At 39.4% G+C, this 15436-nt stretch overlaps 1 protein-coding gene across 1 annotated transcript; it reads right to left on the minus strand.

The window, feature by feature from the left end:
* Window positions 1-1645: 1645 nt before the first annotated feature.
* LOC143347093 (uncharacterized) lies at window positions 1646-14314 on the minus strand. Its single transcript, XM_076775994.1, has 2 exons — window positions 13226-14314; window positions 1646-12793 (listed from the first exon to the last, which is right to left on the minus strand). The coding sequence occupies exon 2, from the start codon at window positions 12747-12749 to the stop codon at window positions 12345-12347; it is 405 nt and encodes a 134-aa protein (XP_076632109.1). The 5' UTR covers window positions 12750-12793; window positions 13226-14314; the 3' UTR covers window positions 1646-12344.
* Window positions 14315-15436: the final 1122 nt, after the last annotated feature.

The raw sequence follows: 15436 nt of genomic DNA on the forward strand, positions 1-15436 counted from the left end.
TGTGGATGTATTTGTATGCCTGTGTGTATGTAATTGTGCTGTACCGAAATATTCTTTTAAAAGACCGTCAATTTTTAGAAATAGTCTCGCGAACATCAGAGACTTCTCCTTCGCACCAAATACACCTTTTGTTTTCGGATGGAAGAGGATCCAAAAATTTGTCCTTCCATCGACTCGTCTCTTCGAGCTTTCTCGCCGGAAGCTCTCAATTTCTCCCGACGATTATTGCACACCAACAACTCCTGATTTCTCTCTTCTTCCTGTCGATATCATCTTCTTCGTCACTTTCTCCCAGCTTGTTTATACTTTTTCCACGAACCTTCTTTACGTATCCATTCATCCTCTCTTTCATACGCGCACGCACTCTCGACTGATTTTTATACAGATTTTTTTTTTTTGGTGCTTTTTGTTCTCAAAAAGACATTTTTCTGATCGTTTTTTTTTCTTTTTCTTAAAAAATTCTCACATTCGCTCCGACTTCGCTCACAGATCCGATTTTAATCTCAAAATGATCAATATGGATTTTTTCTCTTTTTGATTCCCATATATATTTGCTTCGTTCTTTCGCAGATACGTTTCTCACAATCCTTCAGCGATCAAATCGACGATCTTGAAAGACACATGCTCTTCATACCGGTTCGTTCTGATCTTTCTCTTCGGTGCTGCCCACCTAAGCTCGATCCTCATCTTTTATATTCTCTTCTCGGTGCTGTATCTACAATTTCCTCTTCGTCTTCGTGCCCATCGTCGATACACGCGGTGTATCTTGCAAATACGCGTAAGATACCGGATACAACAGTACCAAAATTACGATATAAACGATTACGGTTTAGGTACCGTCATGATTATTATGCATTCTACCCATCTCGAATTATTATGCATTCTACATCCAATCTCGTTTACTGGCTCTCCAAATGTTCCCCTTCATCTTCGTACGATCTCTCGATCATTTTAACATCATCGTCGTTTGCGTTCAATTCATTTCGCCGTAACTGTTTTGTTCCTATTTTGGAAACTCTTTAAGACTCGGTTTCCTCGGTAGGTAGGAGATAAAACGGCAAAAAATAATTGTTCCTCTATAGAGCCTCGTAATGGACGATGCTTGAAAAAATTTTTCGAGCCTTCATTTTCCCAACGACTGGACCTCTTCGCTTGTTATTCTCTCTGCCAAATAACCGGGTTTCTTCGAGCAATCCTCTCTTCACGTCGGACGCGCAAACACGAGACAATTGTTTCGCCAAGAAAACAACGGGATGCGCGTCGAAAGGTGGCCCCAATCGATGATCCATTCTTCGTCGATCGCGCCATCGTCAAGCCCTTCCCGTTATCCTCTTGTCTCTCGTTTACTCTTCAGTCTTGGTCCTCCTTTTCCATTGGAAAAAAAAAATCCCCAGTCCGAGACTACCACCTCCTCCTCTCGAATGAATTGTGAATCGTGCGTGATCTTGAGATCGGCGATTGTAACCGGAATGTATTCTTAATCGATGCTTCAGCGACGTACACGTTCAGAACGTGGACCAAGATGGCGGATGAGCTTGGGAATGATAAAGGAAGTCTCGTTCTTGCGCGTAACGACGGCGTTCCCTCTCTTCTCTCTTCTCTCTTCTCTTCTTCTTCTCTGTTGCCACCCTTTTGTCCATCCATGCTCTCTTGCGTTACTCGAGTAACTTTAGCTTCAGAGGCCGCTAAAATTCCATCCTTGGAAAACGTCGGGGGAACCTCGGTCGGACGACTTTGAAAACGCGCGTTCGAAAATTACGCACAGCCATCGTCATCCCCACCAATTCATCGAACATACACCTCCATCGTTTTGCATTAACAAAATATTTTATATAGTGCGTCTGTCGCACAGCTCGCACGTACGAATTTTCGTTTCTTTTCATTTTTTTTTCTCTCTCTCTCTCCGTATGTACAGCTTTGTTATCGTTACATCGTTTATTATCAATCGTCGACATCCTCTTCGTCGTCACGTGGGAAACGGGCACCCGTCATAATGCGTTGCACGTTTACGCGTTTTCTCGTACCGTTAATGCGCATTAGCCGAACCTTAAACGTACATTTTGCATTTTACGTACAATAATAGATATACTTTTATAACTCTATTTCCTTACGTACTCTAAAACTTGACAGCAAATTGCATCGTGTCCGCGACGGAGTTATCAAAGGAGACACGAAAGGGGGGAAAAAATCGTTATCTTTGTTCTCCGGGTTCTCGTTATCACCGCTCGTCATCGTACGGTGATTATCATCTCCCTCAGCGTTTCATCGTTTCTCATCACAAAGATCGCGACTCGATATCCTTAACATTATCTACGATTTTTTTTTTTTTTTTACTGCTTACGGTAAACTCTCGTCGCCCTTCTATTCGTTGGAACGTCGGAACAAAAGTTCCCGACGACCTTCTGCTTCTTTTTTTTTTTTTGTTTTTTGTATAACCTTATCGGACTCGTGAAGCCTATACTCGCGAACGCCAACGGGCAATGGATACGCATATAATACTTTTGCATCGTCTTTGAGCTATTTTTTTTTTTCTTTTACTTTGGCGTGATTATTTTTCTTTCTGCCTGAAACGGATTCTTTTTTTTTTTCATTTGTCTCCAAGGTGAACGGGTCGAAAATCTTAAAATGGCGCTGATGAACGAGAAAAATGAACCCCGTGTCGTTTCTGAAGTATAAGCTTCCGCTGAGTAGTGCCATCTGGGTGCACTGGCGCGAGTCGCCTCCTTTCGTTCGTTACTTTGATCGTCGTTCGATTAAAGCAGACCAGAGAATTCGCGGAACAATGCTCTGTACAGCGACGCTCGGTGTAAAATGTAAGCTTACAAAAGACGGGGAACAAAATATAAGGAAACCATTCGAAGAAGAAATGCCACGTGGTTCGTAGGACGTACTCGAACGACGAAGAGAAACATCTGCGCGCAAGAGAAAGGCCGTTTTCTTCGAACCATTTTTATTCCGATACCGTAAGCGTTTTGTGCGCATCAAGTCGCATTTAACACGTTCGTTGCGCGACGGAGATACGAACAAATTTAAATTTCATACGCTGAATTTTGAAAAATAATAGGGATCTGGTAAACCAAACCACATTCCCACCATAAAGCCATCGCAAAATGGTGGAGTATAGGCGAGGTAAAATACTACCTCTTCGGCAACGAACACGTTAAATTTCGTCTCTTAACATTCTAAAATCCTAGTCTCCGACACGGAAATCATCGAGTCCAAGTCGATCGTTTCTTCCGTCTGGAGCATCGAGAACTCGCGTTCGAGGATTTTTTTCAAATATCCTTGAACGTACACGGCAGTTCGGTTTAGAACCTCTATACACGTAACGGAGTATCTCGAGCAGACGGTGAGAAATGATCTGGTGCACTTAGATCCCACTAATCTAGGCCTACTAAAGAAACAGCCGTCGCTGACCAAGTTCTGACGGCCATTTTGGATCCAGCTTCTCCAACGAGGTCGGCGGGGGGAGCCACGTGTCCGCGGCCCCGCGAGTTCCGACCTTGTTGCTGAAACCTTACGGCGCGTATTCCATTAACCCCTCAGGCGCGACGCGACTTTCGATATCACAAGCTACACACGGTACAGCTTGTCGTTTAAATTTTAGTGACCTTTGAAGGAGTTGTGTCGTAGAAAAGACGTTGAAAAAATAGGTGCGTATCGTCGCCGGACGATAGAGTTTGATCCGTGAACACAGAAATACACTGCAAACCGTCGATCGCTATAAAAAAGGTTCGTGAGTCGGTAAATTGCACGACAGTCGGCCTAAAAGGGTTAACTGACTAAACTTAATTATCGAATGAGTATCGTTTCGTTTGAACCGCTTCAACAGCACGAAGCTCGTCTAGGGATCTGCTGACGATCCTCTGGAACGTTTGGAGACTAGAATTTTCTAATTTTTTAATACTGGCCAATTATAATCGCAACAGAGATCCAGCGGCGCAAGTAACTTAATAATTGACGATTCGAATCATCGGTGGTATATCGTGAAATTTGTAGGCGGTGTAGCACTTTTTTGCGTCAAGGAATCCGCCCTATACTTTAGAAACGACACTGATCTATAAATCTTTGTCCAGAATTAACTTGATAACGAATAAAAATTTGTTTTCTTTTGAATTTTACTTGAATTTTTGTACAATCAATTCTTTAACCTTTAACCCTCTATAACCCAAATTATATTTGGCTTCTGAAAACAATTACACGGTGGGGCAATTGATAAACACAAATAACGGTATGTAAATTGAAAGGTAAATACAAATAAACGCAACCTTCCAAGCGTACCAATCCTGGCACGATAAATTGTAGCTAACATTCGTAAATAGATTGTTCGTCGGCCATACTAGTGACGTAAGGCCACAATCGATACATATTAATGATGGGATTAAATCAGACTTCGAAAATGCAAATAATGGAAACGCGTAACTTCAAAGTCAACAGGGTCATAGAGGATTAAAATTCTCGTTAGTGTAACAAAGCGTAAATAAATACGTACTTTTTAAACAAGTTTGAAATGTCGCCCAGTTGTTGGGGCTCTAAACTAAAGGCGGACCCCTCAACGGAAGACGCGTTAATTTCAAGCTCGACGGAGCGACAGAGACAGAGCCGTGATTCGTCGAAATTCTTCGCGCAAACGTTTACTCCCCGGCGTTAAGTCTTGTAAACGAAAGGTAAAGACGAAAGAAACTAAAAGTTACTTCGCCGATTTACACGTAGGAAAAATGTTATTGTCACGCACGTGCGGGCGACGTCACACGATCGTTCTGTGTTTGTTAAAATTTGGAACGCAAACGTCATATCGTGTTCCTTTGTTTTTTTTTTGTATCGGTTGCAACGTCGGGGAACCAGCGCTCTGCACGTGCGAGAAACTGAGAAACCAAACGGACGCGTTCTTCCAGCGAACCTCCTCCCCTTCGCTTTTTTTTTTCGCTCGCTTCGTTCGTCCAGTTAACGGATCAACGAATCTGTCCGACTCGCGGGACAAAACGCGCCCGTGTTTTGTTTTCTTTCTTTGCTTCAAGAGCGAGAAACTCTCCCTCCGTATATAATATATATAATATGTATATATATATATTTATCTCTCTTACTCACACAGACTCACTGTTTTGGCACGCTCGCACACTCAAGCACACATTCTCTCGTTTCATTTCTCTCGGACGCGAACATACTTTCTTGAAACACGCACATGGTATATTATATATCAAGGTACATGGTCGAATCTCGATTCGCTAAAATAGTCAGTGCGTTTTCTTGCCGCGGCAGCGGCCGATCCGTTTTCCCTACTTTTCAGTTAACCGTGCGCCGGAACGACCGACACTCGACCTACCAAACGCTTGTGTAATTTTGTGCAACTCCACTCTCTGTTCGTTTTAGCACTCGACGCGAAATTGTTCCATTTTTAAACTTAGTCGAAGAATAAAAATGGAGGGGAACGAAGAACGTTCGGGTCGTCGAGCGTCGCGCGTGTCCGACGTACGGCCGGACTTTCACAAGCAGCAGCAGGAAGAAGGATAAAAAATATTGTCATCGACAGGCTCGTCAAAGATTACGTTTTAACGGGAATTTTTTACGAGTAAACAATCGATAGATACGCGACTTCTCCTTGCTACCGTAGGTAAAAATCGTGTTTCCTTTAACGATGGTCTAATAGCTTTTCGAAAATGTCGTCTTCAATCAATCGATACATATGAAGATCGGTTTTGATCACGAAATCACGCAGCGCGTAAAAGCTTTTGTTTGCTTTTTTTTTCCTGTTTCCTCTCGTCGACGAGTGGAAAGAGTGTCGCGTCGTGTTCGAAGCGATACGATTCGAATACGAAACGACACCGACGACCGTCGACGACCTTCGAAAACAAGCGAACCTGCGTGGTCGAATGACGAAACGCTTTCTTGGCTCTCTCGAATCAAAACGGAAAAATATTCGCGCGACAATCGAAACAAGAACGGCGTGTCCTGAATTTGTTTTTTTTTTTTTGTTACGCCAGACACTCGACCTCGAAATTAAAACGTTACCGATATCGGACGTAGGTACGTACGTACACAGGAAAAATCGAAACTTTGAAAAGATCCGATCGGAATAATTATTCGATCGTAGACCGTGGACTATTTTCAACGACAGAGCTCTTTCTCTCCTTCTTTCTCCATTTTTCCGTTTTATCTATCTCTCAGACCTTTTCAACTTAATTCTAAATTTAAGGCTTAATTAATTAATCGACATAGTGTTTCGTGTGGCTGTGTTTTGTGTCCCTGTATATGATCAGTGCATACTTTGTATGAAATCGATGAGCTGTTGTGATTCCATTTTCTGCTCTCGCGCGAGAAATTGTGAATGATATCGACGCAAATGTACGCCACGAAGTTCTTTCGTGAAAAATACCTTTTGAAAAAAGTTCGTGGCGCGACTCAATATGTCCGTTTGACGATCGTTCGAAGACGTTTGGTTCCTTTTGTTTCATGAGCGTGTGTGTTTTCTTTTTCTATTTATTATTCTTTTAAAAGAACGTTCGATTAGTCACCGGTTATTCTTTCCTTACGAGAAGTGGCACGGATATGCAAAATTCGTAGAATTTCTCTGCTCTTTAACGTTTACATGTGAGTTTCCCCAGAAATGAAAAGAAGAACGCTAAAACGCATAGAAAGTGTTCAAGTGTTACCCAAAAATTTGATTAAACCGAACGATCGAATCGATTGCTTACAAACCTTAAGGTAATCGTGAATAAAAAAAAAGAAAAAAGAGTAGCAAGAGACAGGTTTCCCGAAGTCATTAATCTAAAATTATGCGAATGATTTTAAAACGAAGAGCACACTTCGGTAAACTTTGTTAAAACTTATTAAGAGAAAGGGAAAGAAGCGTTGCTTACGAGAACAAGCAAGATACCTGCTTAACGAAAGAAATGGTCTGCAATAATGATCACGATTCGCTTTTACTGGAAAGTGACGAACTCTCTTTCGATCGGAAGAATCCGTACGAATGCTTGTACGCGTCACAGAAAAATCTAACAACGACGGGGGGAAAGCTAATTTACCTAGGAAACCAGAGACACGCATGTTTCTGACGTAACGATGGAATTGAACCGTGCTTTTTGAGGGAATTCGATAAACGAAATCGGGGACAACCAAAGAGATACGTAGCGTGAACGTATGTTTCGCTCGATATATTCTCTTCGGCGTTTTAAGTAGGTATACGCGACAGTTTGATCGCGTAACGAGCGTACAGGACACGATTTTAACTTTCGAAAGAGACCAGTAAAAGAAAATTGTTCAAAAGGTACGAAGATACATATGTAGATTTAAACGAGACATACAAGAGGCACATGCAAAGTCATGTGTTCGCTTACATGTCACGCAATGTTCGTCGACGGATGCATCACGGTGTAAACAATGGTGGACATGGCAGTTTGTAATGACGCATTCGCTTCGACGCAAACGCGTTTCCGGCGCGTCGACTAATTCTCCTATCGGTATTTTTCATTTCTGAACATTCGCTGGCTATATAGTTTCGAAACAAAGCGATGCTGGCCGAACGAAACTCTGCTAACCCGAAACAACGACAAACCATAAAACAACATTTTTCGATTCTTTTTATCGTAGCTTCTTCGATCTCTGACGTGTGTAACTTATCATTAAGTAACATTTTACCGTAATAAATGGGTAATTTATGCGACCATAAAAGAGGGCAAAATAATTATACGTCGCGACAAATTTGAACAAGAGAAAAAGAAAAATCTAGGCAAAAAAAAAATATTGCAACCCATAATCGATAATTCGAATTTCGTTGCTGAACAACACTGCGAACATAACAGATAAATGCTATAAGCCACAGAATGTTCCGACGTGGATGCCACTTGTATCTTTTGTGTTTCCGTTTTATTTATTTTTTTTCTTCAAAATGGACCCATGACACATCCGTGAAGCTTTTCACGAGAATCATAATTTTGTCTTATCGATTATTCCTCGATCTCTCGTGTAACTCGCGACGAACGATTTGTACGTTACAATATCACAATAAATGCCAGTCGAGTATGGATCGTCTCGTGTCCTTTGTTTTCTCCCTCTCCTGCTCCCGTGACTACCGGTTTCGACAAAACGGCCCCGCGGGGGCTTCTCTCCACCGTTTCGCGTAATCCTAGCAATTCGAAATTCTTGGAAAACGGAAAAAAAAAAGTGTAAATCGAAAACCGGAAACGTCTCCGAAGATAAAATTCTCGCCTGACCTCGATCCCATTTTTCGAAACGACCCAAGTTCTCGTTGGCTCTTATAATTAGAACTACTAACTATATTCTCATCTTAAAGTCACGAAGGTAGATTACGACACACGATGGACGACGTATTCGAGAGTTCTTAAACAATATATTTTTTTTTTCCTTTGTCCTTGTCGCGGTAAACATTGCACCCCCTTGTTTTATTTTTTTTATTGCGTCGCGCGTTCGAGCACTATTTATCTGCGTGTATCGCTAACCACTAAAACATTACGATAAATTAATAGTAACACTTGAAGAGCGTGTGGGGCGGTAACCCCATTTTTTTTGAGACAGAGAAAATCGTCTCCCAACGTTTTCGTTTTGTTTCGAATCACGTACACAGAGTATATCGTATCTTTCTCTCGCGTAAACCTCGTGTTTTTCACGAAAGAACCGTAATTTTCATTTTGTCATCGTAACTCGCACGTTCTTAAATTACCCCACCTTATTATTTATCATATACATATAATATATAATATATATGTGTGTATATATATATATATGTTGATCAGTTACCAATTAAAAATTAGTAGTACCTATAGAGTCATCATCACAGCTAATTTCTTATCATTCTTTTTCATTAATATTATCGATTGGTTGATTAGTTCACTTTGTAAATCGTGCCTCTCGTTCCCCGTCCACTCCGGACGCCATTTTTCTTTCTTTCGTTCGTTTTCCCTTCGCAGCGCCCCCTCTGTTTCATTCGCCAACAGAAAGATCGCTCGAATCGAGCCTGGCAAACCTTCGACTGGTCTTTCCTCCCTTCTATTTATGTTTTTTTTTCTTTTTTCTTTGAAATCTTTGTTACTTTGCACATACTGACTATTTTTCGCTTCTCCGCGAGACTCGAGCAAGTGTACGCGTTATATTGCTGCACTTAAAGATCCGAATTTCTAATCACGCTCTCGATCGGAACGGAACAAAACGCCGTTACCATCGAGACCATTATTCCCCTTATTCGTATGTGTATATATATATATATATATACATATATATATACATATACATAATACGTGTCTGTTTACTTTTTTTTTTCGTTCGTATATACACTAATTTTTACAGGACATTTACACGTGCTGTTCAAAATTACAATTTCCACCGCTGTCTATTTACACAATTTGTAATCGATGCGCGTCTGTGCGATAATCTCCGTACGTATCAGCTTTGTTAGTTCATCGACCTCTCACAGGACGGCAGTGTTTTAATTCGTTTACTTCGCGCCCAATGAGCCTTCAGAACAATTCGTAAACGCACACTCATGAAAAATTTAACCGATCCCTGGCACGTATTTACAAATGATGTTTAAATGACTAAAGAGGAGGCTCGCGACATTTCGAAAACTCAAAGAATCACTGGGTAAATACTGAAACGCCTCGCGGCTCTGAAGAAAGAGATCTGTCGTACTAATTATTTCGAACTAAAAACCACCGAACGGAACAAGGACACCTAACGAAATGATTTTTTCCCAACAAAGACGAATATATGCTTGAAATATTTTTCAATGTACTATTTCACGATGAAAAGCGACAAATTAACAGGTTACAGGGCGACGTTCTATTTCCAGTTTTCATCTACTGCTGCGACGACGATTCCTCTTCCATCGAGAACAGGAACTATTTCGCAACTAACCAGATTACACGTATGGATCTCGTCGGTTATTTTTCCGACTCTATCGCTTATCACACATGAGCTGATGAAACATTCTCGTTTGCGAAACGTTTTCAGTGAACGGAAATCGTCGATCGACGCGTTCAACAAAAATGCAAATTGTTTCGATAATTTACGAAGAATCTCAACCTTAACGATTAACCGATATCAAGGGGAAATAATAATTTTGTGGAAACTATGTAAATTTTAAAACATACATTCGCGAATAATCGAATTACGAACGAGACGTTTTCTCTTTTCTCGAAACTGTTCCTTCTACCAGCCGCTGCACGGCACCGGCTATCGAGAAAGAAAAACAAGAATTGATCGAGAGATCGTGTTCGATGAGAACCGGTTGCTGATTGAAACCAATGAAATTCTCGTCGGACTTCTCACATCGGGATTTCTATCAACCATTTCACGCGACGGCTGTTAAAGATGCTATAGATACGATTAAAAATTTTGCCTTACTGGACTACAAATACGGAGAAAGTAATTGAAAGTTCGAAATTGCACATTTTGATGTTTCTTTTTCTCACTTTCCCTCTCACTCTTCCATGCATATTATTCATTCATACAGACGTATTGGATGCACTCGTTCTGAGATCTGCATATACATACACCATCTTATTTCGTAATTCACCCTACAAACTAACTTATCAGACAAAAAAAGTATATACTAAGGGGGAGAATGAAACTAACGTAATTTAAAAAAAACAATGCCTTCTTTTAAATAAAACAAAAAAATGAAGTATTGGTTAAAATATCGCTTCGAGTAATTTGGTCAGTCTACATATTTAAATGTATCTGTGCTTCGGGTAAAAAAAAAAAAAAAAAATTTTGCAAGGCAATTAAAAACCATTGTCACTTTTATTATAATGTAATGTCAAAGTAAGTGCGATATTATTGAAAAAGAAAGACGAAATAATATTGTTATATCCATCAAGCAAAAATTTAACGTTTAGAAGAATTGTTGAAACATACGCATTTATGGAAAAAAGAAAAAAAGATAATGAACAAAAAAAAACTTTTGACTTTACGTTCCAATGTAATATTTATGTAGTAGGAAATTATCGACAGTATTATCGAACGATACTACAATTTAGAAGATAAGCAAGAGTCCTATATTGACTTTATAACGACAATGTCCCGACTACACCTCGTATATTATGTAAAAACTAATTTTTAAATTTGTCACGTATAGGAATTTTTCGTAAAAATTATTTAATTTAAGCACAAATATTGCTAGATCATGAACACCTGAAAGAAACGAATAATTATCATATATCAACACACATCTTAATCTCTTTCTCCATCATTCATTCGATCATCAATCACATTTATTTCATTTTTTAATCAATGAATCACGAATTCCAAAGTATTAATCCAGTTGTATACACATTGGAAACTCGTCATTTGAATCTTATATATTGCTTTACAGAAGTATTGCAAAGCTGCAAACATAATAAGAATACTTTCGATAAAAGAGTAAGACGAATAGAAATAAGAAATTTTGCATGGAAAATTCTCACAAGGATAATTTGATTACCCCATTAAGAATAAACTTACGAGTTACACCAAAATATCAAAAGCTTAACAAAAACTGGGGATGACAAATTAGAGATTATAGTCATTAGTCAGAGACATACTGAATCGATACCTAGGTTTACGCTAAAGAGCAGTAGATGAATATATATAATACTTAAAGTTTACCACTTATGTTGTAAGTATATAGTAATCCTCGATGAAAAAAAGAAAAAATGATAGCATGAATCCCAGGACAAACCATATAAACAGTTTTAGAATTGCTTCGGACATAACGCGAAAATAACGAAAGATTACTATCGCGATCAACAGTGCCAATGTTGTGGCAATTTTGAGTAAAGAAAAAAAAAGAAGAATATAGCTATCATTTCTAAAAATAGCTAATGCAACTTTGCTCGTGTCTTCGTACCATTTCGTCAAACAGATAATATAACAATGTTTGTGTATATGTGTATGTGTATGCGTCTCTGCAAGTTAACCATATATAATAATAATCTAAAATACATACGTTTATATCTTCATAGACGGCGCATAATAGAATTGTTACAAGTTATCATATACTTGAATCACGGTTCGCAACAGACGCACCCGCGTCGTTCTCCTTAGTGTTTGTATGCTTTGTATAATAGCTTAAAGAACAAATTACGGTTTTCACTTAGCATCCATTCCATGAAACTGAAGACACTGGTGCCCTGAACTAGTTGCGTATTACTTGTATCGTCTTTAGATTGTGTTATCACGCAGTTGTTCTCATGTAAACACTTTCTCTTTTTTTTTTTTTTAAACGAGCAGCTTGATATCACATGTAAGAGAAAAATACATCCTTCATCCACGAGGGAGGACGATAACGTTGTACCTGTCTCTTTGTTTTAAAAGCTGACAACCGTTTTTAGCGGTCCGTTGGTCTTTGGGTATCAGGCTTGGACGTTTAATATCATCTTAAGATGATTTGAAATATCGCAACTCCTGTCAGCTTGCTGACAGCTGCCCATCAGTCTCATAGTCCAATGGCTCGGTGGTCTGGGAAGGCTCGCAGGAGACGGCGGTTCGGAAAACTTTGCGCCAGCATAAAAGCTGTTTGTTGGACTTCCGCGGGGACTGTAGTCGTACCGTATCAGAGAATTTCTTGTACTTTTGGACGAACAATGAGGACTGCAGCTCAATCTACCGGTTGAATTTCTGCCAAAAGATCTTCCGCTATTGTGGAAGAACGTCGACGATTTGATTGCACCCGTACGGTGATGGTGCCGGTCTACGCCGACATTTGGCGAACCATGCCGTTCTACCTTGTTGTTCAATTTTGGTGCCGAATTCGTCATGGCTTCTTTATCGAACTTTCGACTTACAAAGTCAACCAACCCGTCTGTAAAACGAATTGCTCTTTTAATCATATACGTCGTCATATACACAGTTCCGATCGAATCGATAACCGTTAAGTTCGATAAGACGATACATCGCATTTAATAAACATCCCTTAATTAAATTCGTTTATTTAGTTTTGTTTCATGATGTCGCGCAATGTGAATACTCATGATCGAAGAATAACAAAAAACTTTGCATCGTGTTAACGTATACATTCCGCGTTTAAGTGGGAATAAAATGCACCGAACGAAAAATTTCTCAACGCGCAATATTCCAGAAAAAATCAATTTCATTATTTTGATCATACATAAATTGATAATAAAAATATACCGAGGGATTTTGTTCGCAACTATAACGCTTCGAAGCCGCATAAACATAAAAGAGGGGACACGAAGGTATGTAATTAATTTTCAATATACACCGGAAGACTTACCGTATTATGTCCGCGGGCTACTTTCTGAAGATGAAACCAAAAGCTTTAGATGGTGTTGTGTGTTCAGTGATTTTTCTAACTGCGCAATAATCTCGAGATCCAGGACATAAAGGGTAGGGGGAACGCGGAGAAATAAACTTGGTGGGGTATCCCACGAACCACCTCTACGAGCGCAATGCTACCTCGCCCCGCTTGCTTCGAGTTCTCTCGCAGTCCTCCCTATTCGTGTTTTTTGCAAATTTGACCACATTCGGTGACCGTAGGCCACCTCTTGTTCGCACTTCTTCCAACAAAATAAAAGCACACACGTCGTTTTAGTTCTCCCACTTCTTTTCAACGCAGCTGGTGAGGCGCAAGATGGCGGACACGAATTGTTTGTTTTCGCTGCCCTCCGCGGATTTTTCACGATACGATCACAGTCCGATAGCGAAATTTACGTGTTCGTCCTTTCACTACGCGCACGCGCGTGTACGACATATGTTCACAAACGTGAATTAACTTTATCTGTAATACCGCGTACGTGACTGTATACGCACACGCATTAAACGACGTTCATTGAATTTCAAAAATGCTTGTAATCATCCTAATCGATGCCCGTCAATTTTCAGCTTCGTCTTTTCCCTCCTTCCTCTTCACTGTAACCTTTACTCTTCACTCCTCTAACTCACACTATACTCGCTGAAACCAGATACTGCGATTGAACTCGTAAACTTCGTGCCCGTAAGCACAATCCTTCTCCAATACTGTCTCTTGTCTTTGTGAAGACGCAGGCCTATCTTAAGGGTACGAACATTCCCCTCTACTCGAGTTTGGCCAATAGTAAAGAGCGTTTCGATTCACATGACTTCCTCTGTCCAATCGCGTCGCTTCTCTTTCGTGTGTTTTCGGCTTTTTTCGTATAATTTATTATATGCCCTTAAAAATCGTGTTGTAAATATAATTTTGCAATTTCTGATATGTTAAAAATGCTTTAGAATTTTTTGTTGTACGACACACTAATTTATTGTTGTATTCTATGGCAAATTTGTGAAATAAACTGGCGTTCCGTATAACGATCGGAAGGTACTGGCGTGATGATTGGTCGAAAGTAGTAAAGCACGACACCTTGTGACACAGGTCTGAATTTAAGAAATGGTTTTGCACACCTTATTGTTTCTTCCCTTGTTTATCAGATCGCCTTTATGAAAGATGAACAGGAAATGCTTGAAACCTTTTGATAAAAATAAATAAAAATGGTGTGTCAATTCGAACGTAAGTTTCTCCTTGCTTAGCAATAATATATTTGCATTCGTGCTTTTAATAATCGACCAAACATATGTTCGTGCATTGTAAAATATATAAACATAGTATAACAATAGAATATTCGTTATTAAATCGTATATAATAATTTTCTTAATCTACTTTCTAAATATGGAAACATTGAAGAAATGTAACTATACATTTGTTACTTTTCATATTAATTTATAAGCGACAAGGTAAACGTTAAATAAAAGTACAAATAAAATTATATGTTTGCGAACTGTACATTGATAGAATATATTTCGGATAAGTAGTTGAAATTAAATAATATTACACATACGAAAAGTTAATATCAGTCACGCCAGTTAATTTGTGGCGTCAACCATTTATGTGTCAGCAGTTTGGTAATAATAATAATAACATGATGGCGATACGTAATAATATTTATTTTATAAGTAGGTTATTCGTGTCCAGGTTAGATGTTTCGGAAAGTTAAAGCTGTTCTATCATACGATCAGCATCATAGTGATTCTACGTCGTGCAGCTGCAATAACGCCATCTAGTGTTTCATCTGCACGACTTTAAAACCTTGCAGGAAAGAGAAGGGGTTGCATTTACGTATCTACTATATTCCCTTCAGCGCAACTTCAGTGTAGCGAGTGTATGTATATGCATAAGGTGGTATGATTCGAAGGAATAAGAAACGTAGTTCTGTATAATTTCCCTATAATCTGTTGTAAATCATAGCTTTTTATTATTTAGAAGTTACAGCATCTGGAGACGATATTTAAAACCCTACAAGGTACCGGTTTCTTAGTTTAATTAATTTCCGCGATATTAAACAATCATTTTGTCCAGTTGTTCATTGCGGAAGCTTAGTATACCGTATCTCAAAAATTGTAGAAAGAATATACGTTTTTCGCGAATCGATCGCTCAACAGCCTCTTCGAGTATTGCGAAATTAAATGGATT

This window comes from Colletes latitarsis, chromosome 10 (genome assembly GCF_051014445.1).
Source record: "Colletes latitarsis isolate SP2378_abdomen chromosome 10, iyColLati1, whole genome shotgun sequence".
Classification (NCBI taxonomy): domain Eukaryota; kingdom Metazoa; phylum Arthropoda; class Insecta; order Hymenoptera; family Colletidae; genus Colletes; species Colletes latitarsis.

Coding starts and splice junctions, on each gene's coding strand:
- LOC143347093 (XM_076775994.1), bottom strand. CDS start 12,749: ATGACGAATTCGGCACCAAAATTGAACAACAAGGTAGAACGGCATGGT.